General features: G+C 35.1%; 1 protein-coding gene across 7 annotated transcripts in view; it reads right to left on the reverse strand.

Moving 5' to 3' along the window:
• Positions 1-204: 204 nt before the first annotated feature.
• SCLT1 (sodium channel and clathrin linker 1) overlaps positions 205-27,080 on the reverse strand; it is a 179,390-nt gene continuing 152,514 nt past the window's right edge. For 6 of the 7 annotated variants that reach the window (XM_013053900.2, XM_013053898.2, XM_013053899.2 and 3 more), the window contains 3 exons: positions 7,954-8,032; positions 4,959-5,054; positions 205-751 (listed from right to left, as the gene is read on the reverse strand). In XM_013053900.2, the coding sequence (XP_012909354.1) occupies positions 689-751; positions 4,959-5,054; positions 7,954-8,032 (238 nt within the window). In that variant the 3' untranslated portion in view covers positions 205-688. The remainder of the gene's footprint in view (positions 752-4,958; positions 5,055-7,953; positions 8,033-27,080) is intronic. The other variant, XM_045066435.1, reaches the window with a different exon arrangement.

Consider the following 27,080-nt stretch of genomic DNA (forward strand, 5'->3'; position numbering starts at 1 on the left):
GTGGATCTGTGAAAGTCAACTAGACTGCAATATTTTAATGCCCATGCATTCTCAGACTTAAAGATTCCATTTGATTAGTACTGCTTTGAGTAAGAGAGCAAAATAAAAAACAAAACCTCCCATTCTTAAATATCTGATAAATACTGGAAATCATATAAATTGAAAATGAATCACTACAATTATACATTAAAATACATCACAGCATCATTTTAGAAAGTGCATAATTTATTACATTTATGAGTTTATAATAAAATGGATACTTGGGAACTTAAAAAAATGAGTTACGAGTAACAATTAGATGTGAAATTCTCAAATCATGGAACCTGAAATATTAGAATTCTACCATTGTCTTAAAAAATCTCTTTCTCATGATTAGTATAGCTTGAAAATTATTACGGTCTTCCAAGGGAAGAAAGGGGGAATTGAAAAACAGACATGTTGATGAAGGCAATGAATTCTTCTCAGCTGGCTTTATTCTCCACTGAAGCTCAATATAAGGTTATCTTTTCTTTACTTACAGGAAGCTGCCACTGTTCTGTTTTCCAATAACCCTCAAAACAGAATGGAAAATGCTTATGCAAAATGGCACAAGCCTTAACCATTCTCTGCAGGTTTTTACCATTTCAATACACTTCTAGTCCAACAGCTTTCCCAATTCTAAAGTTCTGCGAGTGAGCTATGAATATTTTTAAATATTTTCCAGATTCATCATGGAGGCTGCTTTTCTTCTCTGCACTGTAATCACACTGAGCTGCAATTAAAATAGACAATCAGTAAGTAGTTACTTTTTCTATGAAAATCTTATACTAATACAAAGTATAATGCATCAAAACTTAACAATTATTGAAAATAATCTTACTGGAGGGGGTCCTATAAGAGGTCATTTTTGGTGTTCATGTCTGTTTTACACTTGTAATACCCATATTACACTAGAGACATGCATGTCAAATATGACATTCCATAGCTAAGAGTGATATATAGTACTTAGAATTCCAAAGCATATTTCAGTGATACAAACCATCTAAATAAAAAGTTAACTAGAAAAGTGAGTAAAATACAAACTAAGTGTGATCAAGCACAACACTAGGTTGGTAATAAGATGATGACAGATCATAATAAGAACGCTCTAATACATAAATAGTCTTCAAATATCAATTGGAGTTGATATTATATACACAAAGTAAAAAAAAATCCAATAGTACAATAGAGTATGCATTATAAAGAAGATTTCTCACTGCTGTTCTTCATTCTATAGCCCTCTTTCCAGATACAACCACTATTTCCATTTTCTAAGTATATTTCTAGAAATACATTCTAAATGAGAATAGATAACATATATTTCCTCACCTCTTTTTATTTTAAAAATGATAAAGTACTGTACATATTTTTCACCTTTTTTTTCCTTCCAAATGATCTACTGTACCAATGACTCCATGTGAGACCTACTTTATTCTCCTTAACAGCAGCAAACCTTCCCTGTATGGATATGCCATAATTTAACTGGCTTCCTATTGATGGGCATTTAGATGGCTTTTAATCTTTTAAAATTATAGGCATTGCTGCAATTAGTATTTTGACATGCTTCTCTGCACAGACTTGCCCAGGTGCAAGTACACCAGCTGCAGAATAAATTCTTAGAACGACTGGGTCAAAGGTGATAAACATCATAATTTTTTGAAAGATACTGCCAAACCATGGCTCCAAGAAATTGCGCCAACATACATTTACATCTGCGATGTGTGCAAGTGCGAGCATAATGTATTATCAGACTTCATGATCTGACATGATCGTGAAATGGTGAAAAATGGTATGTGATTATGGTTTAAGCCTGTGTTTGTCTTATGGGTGAGGATGAGCACCTTTTCAAATGTTTAAAAGCCATCTGTCTTTTCTGTGAATATTTTTTATTCTTTTCTATTGTACTGTTGCACTTTTTTTGTTGACTTACCCATTCTTTACATACATGTTAAGAATATTACTTTTGTCTCATGTTTTGCAGGTATTTTTCTCAGTTTGTTATTGACTTTATGACTTTAAAAATGCAGACACCTGAAATTTTACATGTTCACATTTATTAATTTCTTTTCATAGTTCCTGGGTTTTGTGTTCTTGCATAAAAAGGCTTCACCACATTGATTTTAATATCAAAAGAATATAGTATGGCTTTCAGTGGTTTAGACTAATACACTTAGAACATATAACTATAGTCCAAAGATGGAGGAAGACTGTACAGAAAAAGTTGATCAGAGCAGCACATTCAGAGCATGGAGGACTTGGTACAATGCAGGGCTCATGTATGATGCTGGGCTATACTGGTATGTTTGACATGCACATCAGAGGAAATAATAATCTTCTAACTCCACTCCTTCCTTTCATTAAGTGTCAGGCCCTTAGCAAGAGAGTCTTTCTAATAGCAATTTTCAGTTTTTAAAGGAAGATGGGAAAATTAGAAAGAATTCAGAGAAAGCAAAGATAAGGATTTAAAAAAACTGAATGTATGTCTAATAGAGAAAATTTATAACTTGGACTCATTTAGGATAGAAAAAAAATTAACTCCATGGAATGATTCCTTTTTGTGGATGGGGAGAATGCTGAATGATTACTTTTCATCTTTAAATGTAAACAAGATGGAGGAGAAAAGCTTAAGGAAAAACCAGTAAAGTGGTTACTGACACGACATAAAAAAAAAAAGACTCACAAAGAGAATGGTGAAATCTTTGTCATCAGAGAGTTTAAGTAACAGGAGAAAAACATCAGTGTTGGGTTTACTTCTGTCAGGAGGGAGACTAAACGAGATGCCAAGTGGGTTATTCAATTAAGGTTCTATAATTGTTTCCTTTTATATAGAAATCAAGGTAGTTGATTTTAAGTAGGAATTTTTTTTACCCAAGTCCTTAAAAAAGGTACACTTGAAGCTCCAAAGATTGTGATGTAGAGATTTAACTTGTTATATAACTAAGTATTTACTAACAACTTAATGATTATGCTAAGTGCTTATATGTATTAATTCCTTTGATTTTTCAGTAAGTCTATAATGGAGGTGTTATTCTATATCAAACATGAAGACACTGAGGCTTAGAAAAGTTGAAATTGCCCCAAATCACATGGCTACTTAATGGCCCCAGGCTATGTGCCTGACACCAAAACATACACTTTTAAGATACTTCCCAGTATACCTTGGCTCATGTTAACTTATAATCTAAGTGAATGAATGCTTTCTTGAATGATAAACTACTTAATTAATTCATAATTTAATAAGATAAGTTTATTTGATAAAGCTATATTTACTTTCAAGAGGGAGGGGAACAGAAGGGCAAATTACTGGATTTTCTTTAACTGCCATGCATTGTTCATATCAGAGGTAGATTTCAAAAACTCTATAAATATCACACACGTAAACTGAATTCAGTAGAGCTCTTGTACTATGTATGAAGTACTGTTATAGCTACGCATATTAATTTTGATTGAAACAGTACATTTATAACCAAATGTATTTAATAAGGTAGTAACATGGTTTCTTTGCCTGCCTATCTATATCTATCCATCTGTCTATCTAAACTGTTTCCAGACTATCTTTGTAATTGCCAGATGATCTCACACTGTTCCTAATAGGAGGGAGGGACTATTGCTCCCACTTTAGAATAAATGGCCCATTGACTTTATATGATATGTGTATATTATGAGTAATTACCCCCTTCGTATTTTATTGATGTTATGCATTTTCTATTCTATTTCCCATTGGAAAACTTCTATACAGTATTTTAGATTTATATGGTTATATACAAATGTGCATTAAATGAACTTAACCTATAAGTCATTTTTCCCATTTAAAAACTACAATATGTGCTTTGGTGAGTGCTGTGAAGTGTGTAAACCTGGTGATTCACAGACCTGTACCCCTGGGGATAAAAATATATGTTTATAAAAAATAAAAAATTAAAAAAAAACTACAATAAAAAAAGTACAATTTCAAATATAAAAATAAAAATAAAGGATGATTTCAAATATTATATCCAAAGCAATGTTTTCTACTTCCAAATCTGTCATTGATCATGGCTAGACAGAACAAAATTCTAGAGCAGTGCTGTCCAGAATAACTTTTTGTGATCATAGAGTTCTATTTATGCTGTCTAATATGAGAACCATAGTTATATATGGCTACTGAGCACCAGAATGCCAGCCAGTGTGGGGTGCCTGGGTGGCTCATTTGGTTAGACATTTGACTTTTGATTTTGGCTCAGGTCATGTTCTCAGGGTTGTGGGATCAAACCCTTCATTGGGTTCTCCACAGCATGGAGTCTGCTTGAGATTCTCTCCTTCTCCCTCTGCCCCTCCTCCGACTCGCATGTGCACTCTCCCTCTCTCTCAAATAAACAGATCTTAATCTTAAAAGAAAAGAAAGAAAGAAAGAAAGAAAGAAAGAAAGAAAGAAAGAAAGAAAGAAAGAAAGAAAGAAGTCCAGCCAGGGTAATGAGGATTTCAAATTTTAATTTACTTAATTTTAATAATTAAATTTGAAGTACTGCTTATGGCTAGTGGCTATCATATTGGACAGCACAGTTCTAGATTTAGGTGTCAATTTAGGAGACTCATGTTGATTTCATCTTTTTTTTTTTTAAAGATTTTATTTATTTGTTTGACAGACAGAGATCATAAGTAGGCAGAGAGAGGAAGGAAGGGAAGCAGGCTCCCCACTGAGCAGACATCCCCATGTGGGGCTCGATCCCAGGATCCTGGGATCATGACCTGAGCCGAAGGTAGAGGCTTTAACCCACTGAGCCACCCAGGCACCCCTTGATTTCTTTTTTTAATGTTTACTTTTTCAACCTCAGATATTAGAGATACTAATTTTAAATAGTTTAATCAAGTAAAAATAAAACTTTGAGTTCTCTGGGAACTTTTCTTATCTATGATCTACTCAGACTATTTACTCTAGGGATAATAAGGAAGCTCCCTACCTGCTGGGAAGCTGAAGCCGCTCTCTGTTCTGCCTGACTTAGACGCCTTTGAAGTCTGTTGGCTTTTTCTTGATGCTCTAGAATTAGTTTTTCATTCTGTTATAGGGAAATATAAAACAAACAAGTTAGAAATCCATAAGTGACACAAAAAGCTTTTGTAGAATAATCAGTGAAAAATCTGAATATCACTTTACTTCTTATAAAATGCAAGGATAATCTATCTCCAAATTTACATTTTTTCAAATTATGAACTTCAAATTTCAAAACTGGTTTCACACTTTAACTACATTGCCCCTCCCCAACCTATGTTTCCAAAGAAAGTGAATTAAATCTAAAATCAAAGTGAATCAGAAATTAAGACCAAGGGGCACCTTGGTGGCTCAGTGGGTTAAACCTCTGCTTTTGGCTCAGGTCATGCCTTCAGTGTCCTGGGATCAAGCCCCACATCGGGCTCTCTGCTCAGCAGTGAGCCTGCTTCCCCCCCTCTGCCTACTTGTAATCTCTCTGTCAAATAAATGAATAAAATCTTAAAAAAGAAAGAAAGAAAAAAAAAGACCAAGATTTTCAATATTTGATATTAATCTTGAGATGCTAGCTCACTATTTCAGAATCATTGGGAATATGAAAACATAGACTGCTGGGCCTCAAAACCAGAGCTTCAGCAGGACGGGATGAATTTTGAGAATCAGCACTCTTACTGAGTTCTAACTTAGGTGGTATTAATGTTTGGTAGTGATTCAGAACCACTATGTGAGAGCAAGCTTCTAGAGAAATTGTGATGGTGCCACTATTAAAGTGCAAAGAACAGAAAATATTCATTCTAGAAGTCTTGATTTTTAAGGAAATAGACTTGTATTAAATGATTTGTATGTTAAAAGTGTTACTCCAAGGAGGAAGAATTCTGTTTTCACATGCTCCCCAATACATGGGGAGGGCACGTAGAGGGCATGAGGGCCATTAATAGAGTTATTAGGCATTGGTATGGATTGAAATATGTCCCTAAAAAAGGATGTTGAAGTCTTAACCCCCAGTACTTGTGAATGCATTCCTTATTTGGAAATAGGGTCTTTGCTGATAATTAAGGTAAGATGAGGTTTTAGGGTGGATCCTAATCCATTATGCCTAGTCCCTTCATAAAAAGGGGAAATTTGGCCATAGAGACTGACATGGACAAAGGGAAGGCCACATGAAGATACAGGAAAAATACCATCTACAAACCAAGGGACGCATGAGGCCACCAGAGGCAGGGGAGAGAGGCATGGAACAGATTCTCCCTCAGACGAAACCAATCTTGTTGACTTTTTGATTTGACTTCTGGCCTCCAGAATTGTCAGACAATAAATTTCTGTTGCTTAAATCACCAAGTTTGTAATACTTTGTTAGAGTAGCCTCAGGAAACTACACAGACATCATGAATATAAATCTGTCACAATATGCTGTCATGCAGACAGGATCAAAGAAACTATCAATTATAAAATATATTCGTCCTCTTCATATTACTAGCCTGAAAAAAGTTTTTGTACAACTAGAATGTGGTTTTCTGGCACTTGTCTGAATTGAGAGGATAACACCAGTTTAAATAGAAATAGAAAGAAAAGGGCGCCTGGGTGGCTCAGTTGGTTGAGCGACTGCCTTCGGCTCAGGTCATGATCCCGGACTTCCAGGATCAAGTCCCGCATCAGGCTCCCAGCTCCTTGGTGAGTCTGCTTATCCCTCTGACCTTCTCCTCTTTCATGCTCTCTCTCGCTCATTCTCTCTCAAATAAATAAATAAAATTTAAAAAAAAAAGAAATAGTAAGAAAAACACACTTTCTATGAAGAACTAGATAGTTCCCAGGTCCTAACATATAAGTGATAACAGTGAATGTCAGGCATAGTAATATAAAATACTGAAATAACAACATACTGTTAAAATGAGCTTATTATATTTCTTATTGTACCCAATAGCAAAATTAAATTTTATGAAGAGAGCTATATTGGCTGTTTCAATTTGCCAAGATATTTAAATAAGTAGTCTTAAATTTAAAAGGGGGAAATCCCATCATTTATAATTATCATTTTCATAGGTACCATCAGACTACATACAATATGCATTTTTCTGTGCTACTACCATAATGGTTAAGGAACATTCCAGGTTAGGTAAATCATAATATTTGCAACTGTTCTTTTTCAACTGATCATTTTGATTGCTTTTGATCTTCCAATATTATTAACATTATTGTATTGAGTATCTACCTTTAAATTTTTTCTTATTTTCAATTATTTCCTTAAGTACAGATTCCTGGAAGTTTTGAAAACTACAATGAGTATTTTAAGAGTTACTGTTTGCATTCTAAATAGCTCATACCAAGTTATAATGCTTTGAAAATTAAGAATAATGATTTCATTACGGCTTCTATAGATGGCCACAAAAATATAGCCTATTAATGAAATTCCAACAAATACATAGGAAGTTAGAAGATCAAATGAAGAACTAGAATTCTAGAAAGCTCTAATCATAATCTAGAAATTGTTAACTTTTTTTTTTAAAGATTCAAGGAGAAAAATGATGAGCTCTTGCTGCATTTAGTTCTAAGCATTAATCTGAAGGAGTATTTTAATATATTCCAGTAGACAAAAGTAATTTCTACGTATCTTATGTGTTGAAATAAAACACAATACAAGGAATGGGCTAAAAAATATAATCTTAGACATGCTTAGAAATGAAGGGGATCTTAACACATTTTCTGCAATACAGCATGTTACAATGGTGAGACTAAAATAAGAACTCTACCTTTTGTCTTTTATATATGATAAATGACTGACTTTCAAAGCTTTTATTCACATTATAAAATGTGGACTTTTAGGGTTATGGATGATTTTTCTACAAAGAGTACTCACCTCTGTATGGTCATCTCCAAGTTGAGAATTAATTTGGAGTTGGCTCAGGTAAAATTCTATAACATGTGTATTGAGCTGCAGCAGAAAGTACTTCCCGGGAGAGTCATTATCTTACCTCAACTACCTTTTCATTTGCCATTTCCAGCTGAGAAAGCAGCTCTTGGGTATGAAGTTTCTGTCGACTCAGCTCACTCCTATTAATCAAGAGACAGCCCCCCACCCCAAGCCATTAATATCATTGTTCAAAAATCTAACAAAATAGAATCATTTTTAATGAGATATATGTTTATGTTTTAAACAAAAATACCTTATGTGCAAAATAGTCTCTTTTTAATAACCCATATTTTAAAGAGCTCATTTTTTTTATGACATGCTCATGTATTCTGGAGATGTGTACATCTCTATACAACAATGTGAATACACTGGACACAACTGAACTATATACTTAAAAAAGATTAAGATGGTAAATCTCATGTGTATTTTATTGCAACTATAAAAATGTTAAATTTTATGTAAATTTTACCACACAAAAAAAGCAAAAAAACCACACACACATATGTTCTAAAACCACTCAAGTGTTTTCAATATTATTTTGAGGAATTATTTGGCTTAAAATGTACATTTATTCATATTAAACATATAAAGTATTTGTTACTATAAAATCTCATAAACTATTGTGATTCTTCCCTATAGTATGCATTTTTAAGATTCATATACCGTTTTGTGAGATTAAGAGTCACTTATGGGGCATTCTAAATAGCTCATATTTAGGGTTTGGGCTCAGTGGTTTGGGCTGCTGCCTTCGGCTCAGTGGTTTGGGGTGCTGCCTTCGGCTCGGGTCATGATCTCAGGGTCCTGGGATCGAGTCCCACATCGGGCTCCCTGCTCCGCAGGAAGCCTGCTTCCCTCTCTCTCTCTCTCTCTGCCTGCCTCTCTGCCTAAATAAATAAATAAAATCTTTAAAAAAAAAAAAAAGAGTCACTTATGGTTTGTCTCCCTCCCAATCCCATCTTGTTTCATTTATTCTTCTACTACCCACTTAAGCCCCCATGTTGCATCACCACTTCCTCATATCAGGGAGATCATATGATAGTTGTCTTTCTCTGCTTGACTTATTTCGCTAAGCATGATACGCTCTAGTTCCATCCATGTTGTCGCAAATGGCAAGACTTCATTTCTTTTGATGGCTGCATAGTATTCCATTGTGTATATATACCACATCTTCTTGATCCATTCATCTGTTGATGGACATCTAGGTTCTTTTCATAGTTTGGCTATTGTGGACATTGCTGCTATAAACATTTGGGTGCACGTGCCCCTTTGGATCACTACGTTTGTATCTTTAGGGTAAATACCCAATAGTGCAATTGCTGGGTCATAGGGCAGTTCTATTTTCAACATTTTGAGGAACCTCCATCCTGTTTTCCAGAGTGGCTGCACCAGCTTGCATTCCCACCAACAGTGTAGGAGGATTCCCCTTTCTCCACGATGGGATTGGGAGGGAGACAAACCATAAGTAACTCTTAATCTCACAAAACAAACTGAGGGTTGCTGGGGGGAGAGGGGCTGGGAGAAGGGGGTGGGGTTATGGACATTGGGGAGGGTATGTGCTTTGGTGAGTGCTGTGAAGTGTGTAAACCTGGCGATTCACAGACCTGTACCCCTGGGGATAAAAATATATGTTTATAAAAAATAAAAAATTAAAAAAAAATTCATATACCGTGCTTCTTAGAGGAACTCAATTTTTGGAAATTTAAGGTAATACTAATCACTCCAACATCATTTCAGTTGTAGTATATTCAGAACTGGCATTTATGTTTTGGTTGTATATGTGCTATATTTTATACATTCATATCCTTTATGCTTTAATAGAGGGATTTATCTTATGCATAGAGCTGGCTGTCTTCTTCCTCTGCTTCTTCTTTTTTTTTTTTCTAACATATAAGCATTATCTTGCTTTGACCAAAGATAATTTTAAGATTCTCAGGTTAGAAGCAGAAACAGTATAGTTTTCTTTTCTTTTTTTCTTAAGATTTTATTCATTTATTTGTCAGAGAGAGAGCAAGAGAGAGCACAAGCTGGGGAGTGGCAGGCAGAGGGAGCAGCAGGCAGAGAGAGAAGCAGGTTCTCTGCTCAGCAAGGAGCCCAGTGTGGGACTTGATCCCAGGACCCAGGGATCATGAACTGAACCAAAGGTAAACAATTAACCAACTGAGCCACCCAGGCATCCCAGAAACAATGTATCTTAAAAATAATTTTTAAAAAGATCAAATTTCTGAGTATCAAAATACCCAGTTAATTTAGGATTGGTTTTTATCCTTTGACCTTCTGCTTCTTAAATAAATCAGAAGATTAACACTTCTAAAGTAACTTCAGCTTTGAATTTTTTCCAAATGAGCTACACAGCCTAAAACCTTGGTAGCCCCTTAAGTGACCTATATGTATATGAATAATTGTTAAAATCAGCAATTTGCTATAAATATATAGGAGAGAATTAAAAAAGTCACCAACAAATCAATTCCACAAATATTTACTGAACATTATGTGCCAAGACAAGGTATATGGTGGTAACCACATAACTGTTGCCATAATAGAACTACGAGGGAAATGGCTTCATCCATACAAGATATGGTCTACAAGGACACTGAGTAACTACCATTGATTCCATGATAGACAAACCCATATGTTTTATCTTTGCTTTCTGTTAGTGTAATAATAATGTAGAATAAATTACTGTGCTTACTTTCAAGTATTTTGCATAGCTTATAATTACTGCTACAACATAACATAACAAAAGGAAGAAAGGCAAAATGATTGAAGTGGCCAGTCTTCTAGGCCAAATATAATTAAAGGTAAAGCTATGCACATTAGTGCTAATGAGAAATAACCTTTGAGTACTACTGAGATTAAGATGATACAATGATCCCATTTATAAAGTCAGCCAACATTCAGTTTATAATAAAGACCTTTCCAGAAAACACCTACTGCATAATTTGATACCTAAACCATTCACTTACACATTTTACATGATAGTAATAATTTCTGACAAGTACTATTGGATAGTAATAATTTTTCACAAAGTTTAAGACCACAAAGATTCAAATGATTACTTGAATTATTTTTAATCTGTATAAATATGTTGTTGTGTATCAAGCTCTGTAACCCCCAATGGATGGTAAGCAAGTTTGTTATTCATCTTTGTATCCTTAGGATCTGGTACTCAATAGAGCTTGGCAAGTAATAGTGAAGATGATGATGGTGAGAATAACAGCAAACACTTTCATAATGCTTACTTACTATGTGACAGGCACTTCTGGGTGTTTTATTTACATTATTTAGTTTTCATGATAACCCTTCGAGATTCCCAGTTTTACATATGAAAAAATTTGAAAATAGAGAAATTTAAAAATAAAGTTAGGTGACGTAGCTAGCTAATGTGCATAATTTTATATATAGTTCATTGCATGTGATATAAAATCCTAGTCATGCCTACAAAATGTAATTTTGAAATGCATTTGTAAAATGTAATTGATTTACTGCCTTCCCTGTAACCAAAATTTTATAAAATTTAGCAACAAAGGAATATATGCTATATCTGTTAAGAAAACATTAAATGTTTAGTAAACAAATTATTAATGAAACTAATAATTTCATTAATTGAAAATTGATAAGTCATCAAATTCATCAATCTGAGATGCAAGTAGGTTGAGAGTGAGAACGCAAGGCAAGGGTTTCTCATCTGTCATCCACAGATAAACTTTAGGTATGCTCTCAAGCACCCTAAATTACCTGCAAGATTTTGTGTGTACTGTCCTTTCTGGGAAGACAGTCCACAGATTTCCTGAGATTTTTAAGAGGTCTGAGGCTTAAGTAAGGATAAGGATTTTGTCTGGACTTTCCCTCTAGAATATACAAAGTTTTTTTTAGATCTTCATGTTTTAAAGTATGAGCAAACTGATTGGAGTGTTTTAATGTTAGATGTCTTTCTAACACAAACCACATCCATAATGTATCATCTATAATTATTTCCACTTTTGGCTTCATTAATGTGGTTCAAGCATTTAAGGGCACTTGGCAAGCAATCCAAATACAGAGTTTTCTAGATTTTTACAATATTCCTTCTGTTCTTTCAGGGTTGTTTGTCCAAATGTACTGCAATAGCAAATTCTCCAAAGTATCCAATTTAGTTTTGAAAGACATCATAATTTTTTCTTTCTGTACTCATATATCACTGGTATATTTACTTATATATTTCCAAAACAAATACAACTGGCATAACCTAGTTTGGGAGCAAACAGTGACACTTGTAAAACAAGTGACAGATGACAACATTAGAATGCAGTCGACTAAGGCAAGGGCATTTAGAACACTTTGGACAATTGGTGAGCATTCTTTGCACAGAGATTTACTTCACTGGTTAATGTTGTTTTATGATTATTAAGCGGACACTAGCCAAAGGAGTTTTCTACTGTACCTCGACTTTACTATTGTACCTTATTATCACTTCAAGTTTGCAAAGCAGTTATTATTCTCATCTTCTAAGTAAAGGAGGTAAAACTCAGAGAAGTTATTCAATGTTCCTAATGTTATGACTGAATCAAGACTCAGAGAAGTTATTCAATGTTCCTAAGGTAATGCAATGATTGAATGAAAAAATGGGGTTCGTACCAGGTCTTTAATCAAAATCTTCTCTCAATTAAAGTACACTGCCTTGGGGCACCTGGGTGGGTGGCTCAGTGGGTTAAAGCCTCTGCCTTTGGCTCAGGTCATGATCCCAGGGTCCTGGGATTGAGCCCTGGATCAGGCTCTCTGCTTGGCAGGGAGCCTGCTTCCCCCTCTCTCTCTGCTTCCCTCTCTGCCTACTTGTGATCTCTGTCAAATAAATAAATAAAATCTTAAAAAAATAGTACATTGCCTCATAATTTCAAGAGATATTAGTAAAGTGTATCTGTGGCATCATATAATATTAGACCCAAAAGGCAAAATAAAGATTCTCTCTAAAAAAAACCAATAATCCTAAGTATATGGCAAAATGGTCAGTAATTGTGAAGACTGTGATCTCAATTTTGTATATGGCTTCAAAAGACCTGACTACTAAAAAAAGGAAGGTTTCAAATTTCATTCAGTTAACTAAAAATACCACAGGTTAAAGCAGACATGACAGCTTTAGATATATAAGAGCACTCTTTGTCATAGTCCCAGGTTTTTTCCTTCCCTATCTGCGCATTCTCCCTAAGTGATCTCATCTATTCCATGACTAAAGAAACACTAATGAGCAACTCAAATGTAGCCTGTCCAAAATGCAAACTATTTCTTATCTCGACCACCCCAGGTTTCCTCCTTGCCAGTAGAAGGCCTCACCATTTACCCAGAGGTTCAAGTCTAAGCCAAGGCTTTTCTTTGACTCCTCCCTTGACTCATTCCCTGTATTTGACATCAAATAAATTTGTCTTACTTCCCTAATAGATTTCATAACTGCCTACTTCTCCCCATTTCAGTTCTAAGCTCTAAGCCACTATCATCTGTTGCCTCAAATACTGTAATAATCTTATATCTGGTCTCCCTGACTCCATTTTTGCCCCTTCCTTAAGTCCATTTTCCACACAATAGCCAAGCTGATCTTTTAAGGATCTAAGGATGTTTAAAATTCTTCAATAATTTTCCACTACTGTACACTGGTCTTTCTCTTAATTTAGTCTTACTTAAATATTTTACTTATAATAAGTAAAAATATTTTACTTAAAATGCCCTAAAAGATTCTCATGATCTGGTCTATGCCTAGTTCCTCAACCTTATACCTTCTCTCTCTACACTCACTATACTTTTTTTTTTAAAGATTTTATTTATCATTTGACAGACAGAGATCACAAGTAGGCAAAGAGGCAGGCAGAGAGAGAGCGAGGAGGAAGCAGGCTCCCTGCCAAGCGGAGAGCCTGATGGGGGCTTGATCCCAGGATCCTGAGATCATGACCTGAGCTAAAGGCAGAGGCTTAACCCACTGAGCCACCCAGGTGCCCCAAGACTCACTATACTTTAATTACATGGATTTATTTCTTCATAATACGGGAGCTTCATACTTGTTATTCTTTATTGGCCTGAAATATTTCCCTGGCTTTCTTGTATAGTTGATTTATTTCTATCATTCAGACCATGCTGAAGGGAAGAGCTTCCACTCCAAATGTGCTTCAATTCTAAACATCACTGGCATGTATAATAACTGAGAAGTATGGTTGAAACAAAGTTTTCTCTATAATGCATGAGTTTCTTTGAAAACACCATGTATACTTAAAAAAAGAGAAGTTATGGTGCTTTAAGGAATGGGAGCTTGAAATTTGGGCCAACATCTTAGACATTATCGTCAATTACTGTAATTGCTCAGATAATTCTGTTATTATTGAGGCACAATTTAAGGTAAGAATAGCTATGTATATTTTGGTTGATATAGCATAAGGGAAATTTCCTCAATGCTTGAAATCCTTTAGTGATGACTAAAGATTAAATCACATAAGCCTCTATTCTATATTATACTAGAGAATTAAAAACAAAAGGTGTACTATTCGTTTCAAGGAAATGATGGATCTGCCAGCTGTAGAAAGTGCTTTCTTTGAAACTCTCTTATGACAAATTAACATAGCATGTGCCAGATGTTTTTTTCTGTTGAATTATACTGTAATATGCTTCAGTTACTTTTAGTAATTATGCATTTTGTAATCTGCCAGTACCTGCAGCTGCCTCTCATTCTATTAAAAAAAAAAAAAAAAAAGCAGTTACGGCAGCCAAACATTACAGATATATAGCCAAGAATAATGTTTTAGAGACTGAAGAAAATTCCATAGGCTAAAATGCTGTGTGTTCATATTAAATATATATGTTTATATAAGTATATATCAATAAAATCGTACTGAATGTACAGTATGTATATGAATGGACAATATGTAATATTTTCATCAGAAAAATAATTTTCTTTAGATAATACTACATGCCATAAATTAATTAGTTAATTAATTAGTTAAATACAATTTTATTGGTCAACTATATGCCAGGCAAGATGTTAGCTTATGGTCTTATAGAAGAAAATAGATACTAAGCAAAAAAACAAACAAACAACAACAAAACTTGAAAAAAAAAAGAATAGATGCAAATAGGAAGTTCAGTAAGTGTCATAAAGAATGAGCAGAACGGTATGGGTGTGAAATAAAAGGAAAGACTTGATCTGTCAGGGGAATTAAAAATATTTTATAAAAAATAATACTTGAGTTGGGTCTAGAAGGAAGAAAATTTTTTTCAGATGGGAGTTGGGAAAGGACATCCCTACAAAGAAATAGCATGTACAGACTACTTTCCTTCATATTTCACATCCAATCCATCAGCACTTTCTATTACCTCTAAAAAAAAATTCCTAACAAATTCACCTTTGTTTTTCTTCTTAGTCTAAGCCACCATTAACTCATAATAAGAACCTTGTAGAAGCCTTCTAAGATTTTTTTAATTTTTATTTATTTATTTATTTAGTTAGTTATTTTTATAAACGTACAATATATTTTTATCCCCAGGGGTACAGGTCTGTGAATCACCAGGTTTACACACTTCACAGCACTCACCAAAGCACATACCCTCCCCAATGTCCACCCCCCTTCTCCCAACCCCCCTCCCCCCAGCAACCTTCAGTTTGTTTTGTGAGATTAAGAGTCACTTATGGTTTGTCTCTGAAGCCTTCTAAGTTTCCCCCCAGCTTTATTATTCACTCTCATTTTCCACATAAAAGCCAGAGTAATCTTAAAAAAAACAGATCAGGTAACTTTTTTCAAAACTGACCACTGCCAATTCACATTTAAAACCCTTTAACATGACTAATAAAAACCTACAAGATCAGGTTCCTGTCTAAAGCAGAGACAACGTTCACTAAACATTCTGTTTGTTCCATATACATTTCCTAGACTCTTACGCAGTTAGACTGGGTCCTTATGACTAGTTTGGCCAATGAGGGTAAAAGGAAATGATGTGTATCACTTCAGAGTTGAGTTAGTTAAGCGCCAGTGTTCTTCCATCCCTTGCTTTCCCTGTTTCAGTGATTTCAGGAAACCACATGTTCAAGATGGTGGAACGTCTACCAGCAGAGCCTTTCTGCAAAACTGTCTGATATGTATAGTATGAGCAAGAAAACCTTTGTTGTGTTAAGTCTATGAGATGTCAGGGTTTGTTTGCTGTGGTGGCTGACAATACTTAATGTATTTCCCAAATCTGTCACTATTGCCTTTATTTTGCATACTATTTCTTTCACTTCAAACATACCAAGTTTATTCCTGCCTTGGGGTCTTTGCACTAACTGTTCTCTTTGCTCACTACTTGATCTCTTTTCTTTCTCCTGATGTTTAAATGACAGGATCCTCTTTGTCATTAGATTATCTTAAGATTTATTTTCTCATAGTATCCTCCTTGTCTACCATTTTCAGGTCCCCACCCATTCATCATCACACTTACTGATTTCAATTTCTTACATACTACTTATTATCTGATTTTAAGCATGCACACACACACACTTATACACACGCAGTAATTCTACTTTCCCATCAATAATCTACTATCTTTAAACAAAACAAAACAAAACTGTATCATCAGTACTTAAAGAACAGGCCATTCAATAAATATGTGATGAGTGAGTAGAGTGCAGACTAGGAGCCGTAAAAGGGCTGGCTGAACACGTTGGGTTTATTGAAGTGGGTGTTTGGTGTGGCTGGAGCACAAGGAACATGAAGGATTGAGGTAGACAGGCAGATTTCTGATAGGAACATGGAGAAAACACTATAAAAGACCTATAGGCAATAGTAAAGCAGAAGGCTTTAAGTAGGCAGTGCCAGAATCATAACTGCTTTTCAGGAAAATAATTCTGATAGCAGTATGAAAGATGGAATAGAGCAGAATAAAACGCCTGGCAGAGAAACCAGAGGGAAAGAAGCTGCTTTAACAGTCATGATTAAAGATGCGAAGGATCTGACAGGTGGCAGGACAAATATATTAACACGTTTACATATATGCAAGTATTTCTTCGGACAGATTCCTGTACCTGGAATTTCAAAAGCATCTGTACAGTTTAAGTCTGTTAGATACTGCCACATTACCTTATAAAAAGGCACTCCCACCAATAATGCACACCTTTCCTGTTTCTTCATGTATTTGCAGACATTGCATAAGAATTCTTTTACATTTTTGTCAATTTGCTGGGTAAAATTATTGTTTAAATTTGCATTTCTTCAGCAAATAGTGTGACTGAACCTGATCTGCTCAGTTTAAAGGTGCTTTGTATTTCTGCTTTTATGAGCTGCCAGTTCACATACTTTGTCCATCTTTTTATTGGTTGTTAAACCTTTTCTTTTTTTTAAAATCTTTTTCTTAATTATGGAATTCTTCATCAAGTCTGCATATTAGTCCTTTATTTTTGTCATTTGTCTTTTATCTTTGTTTAGTACCTTTCTTCACATAAAAGTTTAATTTTTATGGTTAAATCAATTAATCAATAGTTTCCTTTTTTGTATTCTGGATTTTGTGTTTTATTTAGAAAGAACTTTCCATTCCAAGATATAAAAATAATCCTATTTCTTCTAATACAATTTTATTTAGCTTGTTAATCCACCTATAATTTACCATATTCTAAATGATTTAAAATTTTTCAACATCATTTTTTCACTATTGATTTGAAATGGCATATTATCGTGACCAAAATTTCTGTTCAAACTATCTATCCCTGTGTAAATACTACCACACAGCTTTACATATTTTAATATGTGGTAGGATAACTCTCATCTCACTTTTTTCCTATAGAAGTTTTTGATTTAGGGCGCCTGGGTAGCTCGTCAGTTAAGTGTCTGCCTTTGGCTCAGGTCACAATCCCAGGGTCTTAGGATCGAGCCCCGCATTGGGCTCCCTGCTCGGTGGAGAGTCTGCTTCTCCCTGCAGATGCCCCAGTTGTGCTATCTCTGTGTCTAATAAATAAATAAATAAATAATAAAAAAATAAATTAAAAAAAATCTTTAAAAAATGTTTTTGATTTAACCTATAAAAATAACAGGGTCTCATTCTAGTAAGATTATTACAGATATAGGACTTACAAACATTATACATTAATAATAACTATTAAACTTATTTCCTCTTGGAAGCTCAAAATTCCATATTACATATATTTCAAGATAAAAGAGAAACTAAGAGGGAATAATTATAGATGAATTAATAAAATTTTACAAATTAAAGCAAACTTCAAACTGAAAGAAGATACCACAGAGGAGCTCAGACTTTTTTTTTTTTAAGATTTTATTTATTTATTTGACAGACAGAGATCACAAGTAGGTAGAGAGGCAGGCAGAGAGAGAGGAAGGAAAGCAGGATCCCTGCTAAGCAGAGAGCCCAATGCAGGGCTCGATCACAGGACCCTGGGATCATGACCTGAGCCTAAGGCAGAGGCCTTAATCCCCTGAGCCACCCAGGCACCCCAGAGCTCAGATCTTTAAAAAGCTTTTATAGTAGCTTATACTAGTCTCTCAAAAGAGACTAAGATGAAAAACTTTCTTCTATGGGAAAATTATTTAATTATTTTGTGTTACATTTAATTATGGTTATATTTACTTATGGTATGATCTTAAGAAATCACAGGTACCTGGTAACTGTTTGATTGTCAGTCATCAGATATAACAAAGGTTTCCAAAGGCAGCACAGGTAGTCCAGAGAGGACTCTAGCATCCTAAAGGTTTTGTGGCTATGCTGGTATTTGGTTTTGTCTCTAATGTTTTTCTAACTGTAGTAAATAGGTGGACACATAATAAGCAAGAAAAATAGCCAACCTGTATGAATTTAAGTGTTATGAAGTAGAGAGGACAGAGGCAAACAGCCAAGTATTTCAAGATTTGTTGAGTACAGACTAGCACTAAGTTTTTAAGGGGCACATTTTTAGGGAGAAAGCTTTGATGCTTAATATGGCACAATAATGGCACACTGGGAAGCAGGATGCCAGGACCTAACCTTCAGAGTTGGTTTTTTTTTTTTTAAGATTTTATTTATTTATTTGACAGAGAAAGAGAGAGGCAGGGGGAGAGGGAACACAAGCAGGGTGAGTGGAAGAGGGAGGAGCAGGTTTCCCGCTGAGCAGGGAGCCTGATGGGAGAGGGGTGCGGGTGGGGGGTTTATCCTAGGACCCTGGGATCATGGCCTGGGCTGAAGGCAGATACTTAACAACTGAGCCACCCAGGCACCCCCCAGAGCTCATTTTTGATAGCTAGTAATAAACACTTCTTGTTCGAATGGTAGAATACAGAAATTCATGGTATATACAGAGAAACTCTTACAGGGAAAGTCAGATGCATGAAATGAGCCATTTGCTTTTTAAGCTCTGCTCTGTAGTTTATTTTGTAATTTATTATTAGTGAAAGACCTAGTAGGTTGAAGACTTGGATTATACCACTGAATCATTATGAAAACAAAACCATTTCTGAGGGTAGCAAATGAATCCATCCCCAAAGATACAGAAATACCATCTAGGAGTTAGCCTTGTGCACTACTGGTACAACATACCACACATCAAATGGCTAAAGCCCAATATGGATGTTACTGTAAATACGTCCAGTATAGATCCTCACATTCATAATATTTTTTCATTGGAATAAGCATTTTTTTTCTACTTCAAAAATTATAAATTTATTGTGGTATCCATGTAATTCTCTATTTTGATCAATAGGTGAGATGTATCAGTGAAAATGTTTTAGTAGCTACATTTCTATTGCAGAAGATTTTTGACTTGATTTTGTATATATTCCTCAGTGTTATTTATATCTCCAAAGATGAGAGATACAATTTATATATATAAACTTGCCTAAAATCTAGTGCTTTTTAAACTAGTAATGTTTTCATAAATTAAAAATGGAATAAGCACATGAACTTCTCATATAAGTCTCGTGCATTATATCATAGTTTACTTTGACTATAACAATCTCTTAGCATTTATAAAGGCGATTCCCTAAGCCCAGAGTTCACTGTTTGCTTCCTAAACATTTTACATACAAGGCATGGAGCTAACATCTTATATTTGTTATCATATGAATAAAGTCTTACTATAACATATGGGGTTTACAGATAAGTGGAAAGGATTGGGGCTGCGTGGGATTCAAATTCAGGTTTGACTGACTTTTGAGTTAGTGCTCTTATGTCTAATGCTGTACTGCTTCCTTATGTGCTAAAAACATACTGTTTCTCACCGTTATTAAATATATAATCCTTTTGTGAAAGGAAACAATCTTAATGCAAAATCTTGTGAAAATATTCCTATGTTGAAAGTTAACATTTTAGTTTTGATATGTCTGAGCTTACTAGTACAATTTAAGTGACACAGAGACATGGAAAAAGTTTTTCTTAGTATATTCTAATATAATTCTATTTCCAACTATGGTTTAAACAATCAACATAGGAATATCAAGCAAAGGTTAACTATAACCTATGAAAGCTAGGTTTTCCTATGCAAAATCTTAAATATATGCAATGAAACCTTGTTAGAATATAACACTTTCTCGGGGCACCTGGGTGGCTCAGTGGGTTAAAGCCTCTGCCTTCGGCCCGGGTCATGATCCCAGGGTTCTGGGATGGAGCCCCACATCAGGCTCTCTGCTCAGCAGGGAACCTGCTTTCCCCCTCTCTCTCTGCCTGCCTCTCTGCCTACTTGTGATCTCTGTCTGTCAAATAAATAAATAAAATCTTAAAAAATATATAATATTTTCTCATAATTTTATAATTTTATAAAAAATTATATAACAAAAATTGTTAATTTAAGCATAATTACTCCTTTTAAAAAAGTCTAAAGAAATATGACTAATCTAAAAATTCAAAGCAAGTAAAAATTGTAATCTATTTTTGATAATCGATTTACTTTTGAGCAATCCTTTTCAATCTACTCAATGAACCCAAAATGCCACAGAACATGGGGCTTTTAAAATTTACTAAAAATCAGTGCTCGGTCAAAAAAGAAGTAGAGATGGTGGCTAGAAGAGTCTGGATATTTTTTGTCTACTTTGGTTTTTTGCTCCTGTCTCTAATAAGAGCATTCAAAGGATTCTTTCCATATGTGTTTATTGTGAATTTATTAAAAACGGTTACACTGAATTAGAATGGCAGAAGGAAATGTAGTGATAATAACTAATATCCATTTGAACTTGAAAGGATAAGATCATGATAAAAATTGAAAAGGATGTTGAAAATCTCTCAAGGACAGTCAAGAAGTAGCAATTCAGAGACAGTAAGAAAATTAAAGAACAAAATCTGAGTATATCTCTAATTTGAATAAAAATATAGATTTGCTAGAACTTTACAGTTTATGAGATACTTTGATATTTATACTTTTTCATAAATAACCTTAGCAACCTAATGTAGCTTTTATTCTTGTAAGTGATAAAATTGAAGCTTGGAAAAAGTGATTTATACATAATCACACATTTGTGGGGCAGATCTTGGATTTGAATTTAGTATGTTAGCTTTTTATATACCCCAACTGATACTTACACTAAGATCTTAAGTCAGTCACTTATGGTTAGGAGAAAATTTTTTGGTCTCTAAAAATATATTTTAGTACTTCATTGTTTAAGGTGACTGATAAATATATGAGTCTAAGCTTATATTTTTCAATGTCTAAAAGGCCGTTGAATTAAGAGCTACGCATAAAAGATGGAGATCACTCTGGGAAACCATACACAGTCATCTAAGATTCTATGTAAACTGGAAATAAATGAACATAATGCCTTCAGTTATGTGCTGAATGGATGATTTGAAAAGTTCATATTCTGAAACATTACTGAAGAAGCTTTGAGAACAGTTTAAGTTCATAGCAATGACACACAAACTGAGTTTGATATAAATTCAAATTCACAGAAAAGGTAAAAGAAAGAGTTAAATCACTAAAAATAGAGACTGAACTGCTAAAAACGTGGTAGCAGAGTAAGCTTCCATTGGTATAGATCTTTATAGTTTGACTCCCCAGGTAGAATGCAGTATTTGGGATGGTAAGGCAATAGTTACTTTTTTTTTTTTTAATGATGTTAAAAGCTATTTTTAAAAATATTGCATAATGTAAGAAAAATAGTCTTACACATTTTCAGTGTCAAGTGATGGTATTAGTCTCTTGATTTTGAAGGAAATAATTCTATTCCCTTTCTTTCCTTTTATCTTTCCAATTTTAGTATATGTGCTGCCGAAGCGAGCACTCTTTCCTTTTATCTAAGAGGTAAGAAAAAAATCACTAAATTACTGGAAATTTGGTAGCTTTAACTTACTTAGGGTTTGGAAGGTTGTTTACCAAAACCTAGTTTTGAAGGCTAGACAGAGAACAGGGTAAGTAGGGTTTGAAACTGAAAAAAATCCTAGCTATATTGACTGGATTCAAGGTACAACTGGCATCAAGACACAAACTTTCTTGACTGGGCTAGGCAGGGCTCTGTTAACCCAACATGATCTGCAGAGCAAATCTGACCATGGTGCACTAGCACGACGAGGGGGTGGGCAGTCGAAACAAATTTATACCCAAGATTTCATTTAGGTAGGAATGTCCCTTAGAAGATTGGTTGGTTAGTTTTATATTTCTTATTCCATGAATTATTTCTATTTATTTATCTCTTGAGGGTAGTTGACCACTTCATGTTGCTATATTAAAGCACTCTATTTGTTATGGAAATTACTTTCAAAAAAAAGATTGTTTTATTTGAGAATTCAACAGGAGGCAGTATGGCAAAATGGAGATGAAATCTATGGGACAAATGAAGAATTTGGCCTTATATTGGAGCAGGGCCAGTTTATTTTACTACAACAGGGTATACGGGAAAAGATGCACATGGAAATATAAATGCACCTTCCTACACTGATGGTGGGAATGTAAGCTGGAGCAGCCACTCTGGAAAACAGTATGGAGGTTCCTCAAAAAGTTGAAAAGAGAGCTACCCTATGACCCAGCAACTGCACTACTGGGTATTTACCCTAAAGATACAAACGTAGTGTCCGAAGGGACATGTGCACCTGAATGTTTATAGCAGCAATGTCCACAACAACCAAACTATGGAAAGAGCCTAGATGTCCATCAACTGATGAATGGATAAAGAAGATGCGGCATATATACACAATGGAGTATTATGCAGCCATCAAAAACCACAAAATCTTGCCATTTGCAATGACACGTGGATGGAACTAGAGGGTATTATGTTAAGCAAAATAAGTCAGTCAGAGAAAGACAATTATCATATGATCTCACTGATTTGAGGAATGTGAGAGGCAGGGCAGTGGGTTGTGGGGGAAGGGAGGGGAAAAAGGAAACAAGATGGAGCCAGGGAGGGAGACAAACTGTAAGAGACTTTTAATCCCAGGAAACAAACTGAGGGTTGCTGGAGGGGAGGAGGGTGGGAGGGATGGGGCGGCTGGGTGATGGACACTGGCAAGGGTATGTGCTATGGTGAGTGTTGTGAATTGTGTAAGACTGATGAATCACAGACCTGTATCCCTGAAACAAATAATACGTTAAATGTTAATAAAACAATATAAATGCAGTAGTCTTCTGATAGCTTCTCTTTTCTTGGTGAAAGAGGAACTGAAGTTACCAAATGGAAGTGATGGTGGGAGGAGATGTAAAAGACCTGAGGAAGGACAAGAGGGTTATGAAATAGATGCCAAGGAGAGTAGAATCTACAGACTGACTGCCTGGTGAGTATAAAGATCCTTTTGGGGATCATGAATTTAGAGTGAGACCACAAGCACGGCTGTGTGTTTTTGTCCAGCCACTTCAAGCTGAACGGTTGAAGGTACAGGGAGGACACCAAACTGGCTGTAACCAGAGTTTATTCAACAAAAGGAAGAAGAGAAAGCATCAGTAGAGTTCAGGACAATTATCCCCGCTAACTCTTTGGAAAACTATACTCCCTTCTAAAAATATAACTACTATCTATTCCCTTTATCTGCTTTATCTTTTTCTTTAGCACTCAGTATCTACCATATTTTATATTTCTCTTGTTTACTGTCTCTATTACAATGAAAACTCCATGAGGGCAAGGATTTTTTGTCTGTCAAGTTCACTGCTATTGTCTTTTAAAAGGTAGGATTCCTTGCTGGATAATGGCAAAGCAGCTTCACACTCCCCAAAGCAGTTTCACTACCTAACAATGCCCTACGGTTTAACGGTTTAATGAGGAGAAATGACTAACTGGTTTATTAGCTAGCAGCTATTGTGAAAGGACTGGGTGCTTTAGATATAATTTTGATCTTTTAAATTGGTAATATTAATTCCTTATTATAATAAAAGGACCTTAATTAAGATGATGGTGGTTTCTCTAAAATTTTCTTTAAAAAATTTTTTTTAGATTTTATTTATTTATTTGACAGAGAGAGAGAGAAGGAGAGAGTGCATGCGCATGCACAAGCAGGGGCAGCGGCAGGCAAAGGGAGCAGCCTGAGGGAACCTGATGTGGGGCTTGATCCCAGAGCCCTAGGATCACAACTGAGTTGAACGGAGGCAGATGCTTAATGGCCTGAGCCACCAGGTACTCTTCTCTAAAATTTCCTTAAGTAGAAGAGAGTAATAAAAAGCAGACAGTGATAAGAAATGCTATTGCGATACATGTAAGGGCGAGATGAGAAAATCCCTGTGGCTACCTTCTTCTTAACTGGGGGTGGGAAGGGCTGGGAGAGTAAAACGAATGAACGACATGGATAAGAGGCATCTCTGGCATACAGTGTGGAAAATGGATTAGAGGGAAGACAAATTTAGGGTTCCAGAAATCAATCAGAAAGCTGTTGCAGGAATCCAGGTAAGAGTTGAGGGTTTGCCTAAACTAAGGTACAGGAAGTGAGGATAAAGGCAAATGTCTTTGAAAAACATTAAGGAGACAGGATTGGACAGACTCAGCAACTGACTGTGAGGGTACAGGAAAGGCCAAGGAGAGAAGCCAGTGCAATCTCCACTTGTCGTTCTATGGACCATATCCACATTGTTTTCAAGATTCTGACTATTGGAAACCACAGGACTACTTTAACACCGGAATTTTAGCTAAAAACACCACCAGAGGTCTATGAAAAACAATTTCCAGTGTTCAAAAGAATTTAATCATGGTGACGGTATGACAGGTAGCATACTGAGGTTTTTTTTGTTTTTTGTTTTTTGACACCAGTCTCATTCTAGGAAACATTTGAATCATGGAGCTACCTACTTTGCTTCTTCATGAACCTGGCCTTGCATCCCAGAATTCAGGGATTCTTCTCTGGTCCTGTACTACTGGTGGGAAAAACTCCTCTAAAAAGTTACATTTCGGGGACGCATGGGTGGCTCAGTGGGTTAAGCCTCTACCTTCAGCTCAGGTCATGATCCCAGGGTCCTGGGGATCAAGTCTTGCATTGGGCTCTCTGCTCAGCAGGGAGCCTGCTTCCTCCTCTCTCTCTCTCTCTGCTTGCCTCTCTGCCTACTTGTGATCTCTCTCTGTCAAATAAATAAATAAAATCTTAAAAAAAAAGTTACATTTCAGGGCGCCTGGGTGGTTCAATGGGTTAAAGACTCTGCCTTAGGCTCAGGTCATGATCCCAGGGTCCTGGGACCGAGCCCCACATCGGGCTCTCTGCTCCGTGGGGAGCCTGCTTCCTCCCCTCTCTCTCTGCCTGCCTCTCTGCCTACTTGTGATCTCTGTCTGTCAAATAAATGAATAAAATCTTTAAAAAAATAAAAAAATAAAAAGTTACATTTCAATAATGCAACTGAGTCACCTATGGACATTTTACAGAATACTTATCAAGTGCCCGATACTATGTATGGCCTTTATGTTTACATAAATTGTTATGCTCATATTCATTCAACAAATATTATGTGACAATAACTACTGATGTATTGGTGCCTATGAATATACATGCAGAGTTCACATAGTTTTGTAATATATGACCAATGTGTACCTGAAATTTTAGAACAGGAGTTCAAACATGAGTTTAAACATGGATAAATAATCCTGGACACATTGTTTTGTGTAACAGTTTATCCTCTGAAAGTATGATCTTGATTATGAGCAATACTAGTTTTAAAAAACTTTTTCACTCAATCCTGGTGCCTATGTCTTGGACTACGTATTCCTTTAACATCAGTAGTTTTCATAATAATTATTAGAATGGGTAGCATTTTCGAATGTTTATGAGATGAAAAGTTTCACTATAAGGCAGTGGTATAATTATGGGAATTTATGTTTCTTAGTTTCTTGGATAATGGGGACACATTACACTTTATGATGTTTCACAAAATTCAAATGCATTTCAAAAGCTAAAATTATTCATAAAGGATCAAAATTGGAAGGAGAATTTGTCCTAGAAAAGAAACAATAATTGAAAAAAATCAACTAGCTTTCATTCATCCATTCAATAAATTATGTTCTGAGTATCTACTAGGGTTGGACACTCTTTTATGGTCTAGGGATATAGTGGGGAACACAAGAGACAAGTTACTTTATAAAGCTGATATTATAGTGAGGCAGAAAAGATAAAAAGTATAAAGAAATAAATATAAAATGCAATTACTGTTAATGATGAACGCTACAAGGAGGAACAAAAGTGGGTAATGGGATGTTGTAATTTCTTAAGAGTAGGATCTTGTCTTACTCATCTTTGTGTTTCTACAGGATCTAGCAGAATGCTTAGAAAAGAGTGGCCACTCAGATGTTTTTTACACAAATTAAAGTGAGTTTTTAGGTATCTGCTTTTGTTTCTGGAAGCACCTGTATAAATTTGCAAACTGAAGCATCTGACACTTTAAATTGCAATTCTGAACTTAGTTCTGAACTTAATGGAGTCAAGGGATCGCCAAGATATAGATAATCTTGTTGAACACTTTTGAAGCTGTACAAAACCCCAAATCAGAGCAGATTTGGATATTTTCAAATATCAAATAAAATAATATTTTATTATATTATACTAATATAATAAAAATTTATATTTAATATATTAATAATATAATTAGAATATAATTAAGCATATTAATTATATATTAATATATATAAAATTCTAATGTGCCCTATTTTTTGCAAAGTTTTCATCATTTTAATAATCTACATGTAATTTTTAATACAAAAATAATATTAAACCAAACTGACTTACTCATTATTATTATTTTTTCCCCAAGAACTATGGAAAAGTGTAAAGAGACCCACAAAGAAGGGGCATTGCCTTTTTCTTAAGCCTGATGCAAAATATCTGCCAAGTGACAAA

Source organism: Mustela putorius, unplaced genomic scaffold (assembly GCF_011764305.1).
Source record: "Mustela putorius furo isolate JIRA1106 unplaced genomic scaffold, ASM1176430v1.1 tig00003866_pilon_pilon_pilon, whole genome shotgun sequence".
NCBI lineage: Eukaryota > Metazoa > Chordata > Mammalia > Carnivora > Mustelidae > Mustela > Mustela putorius.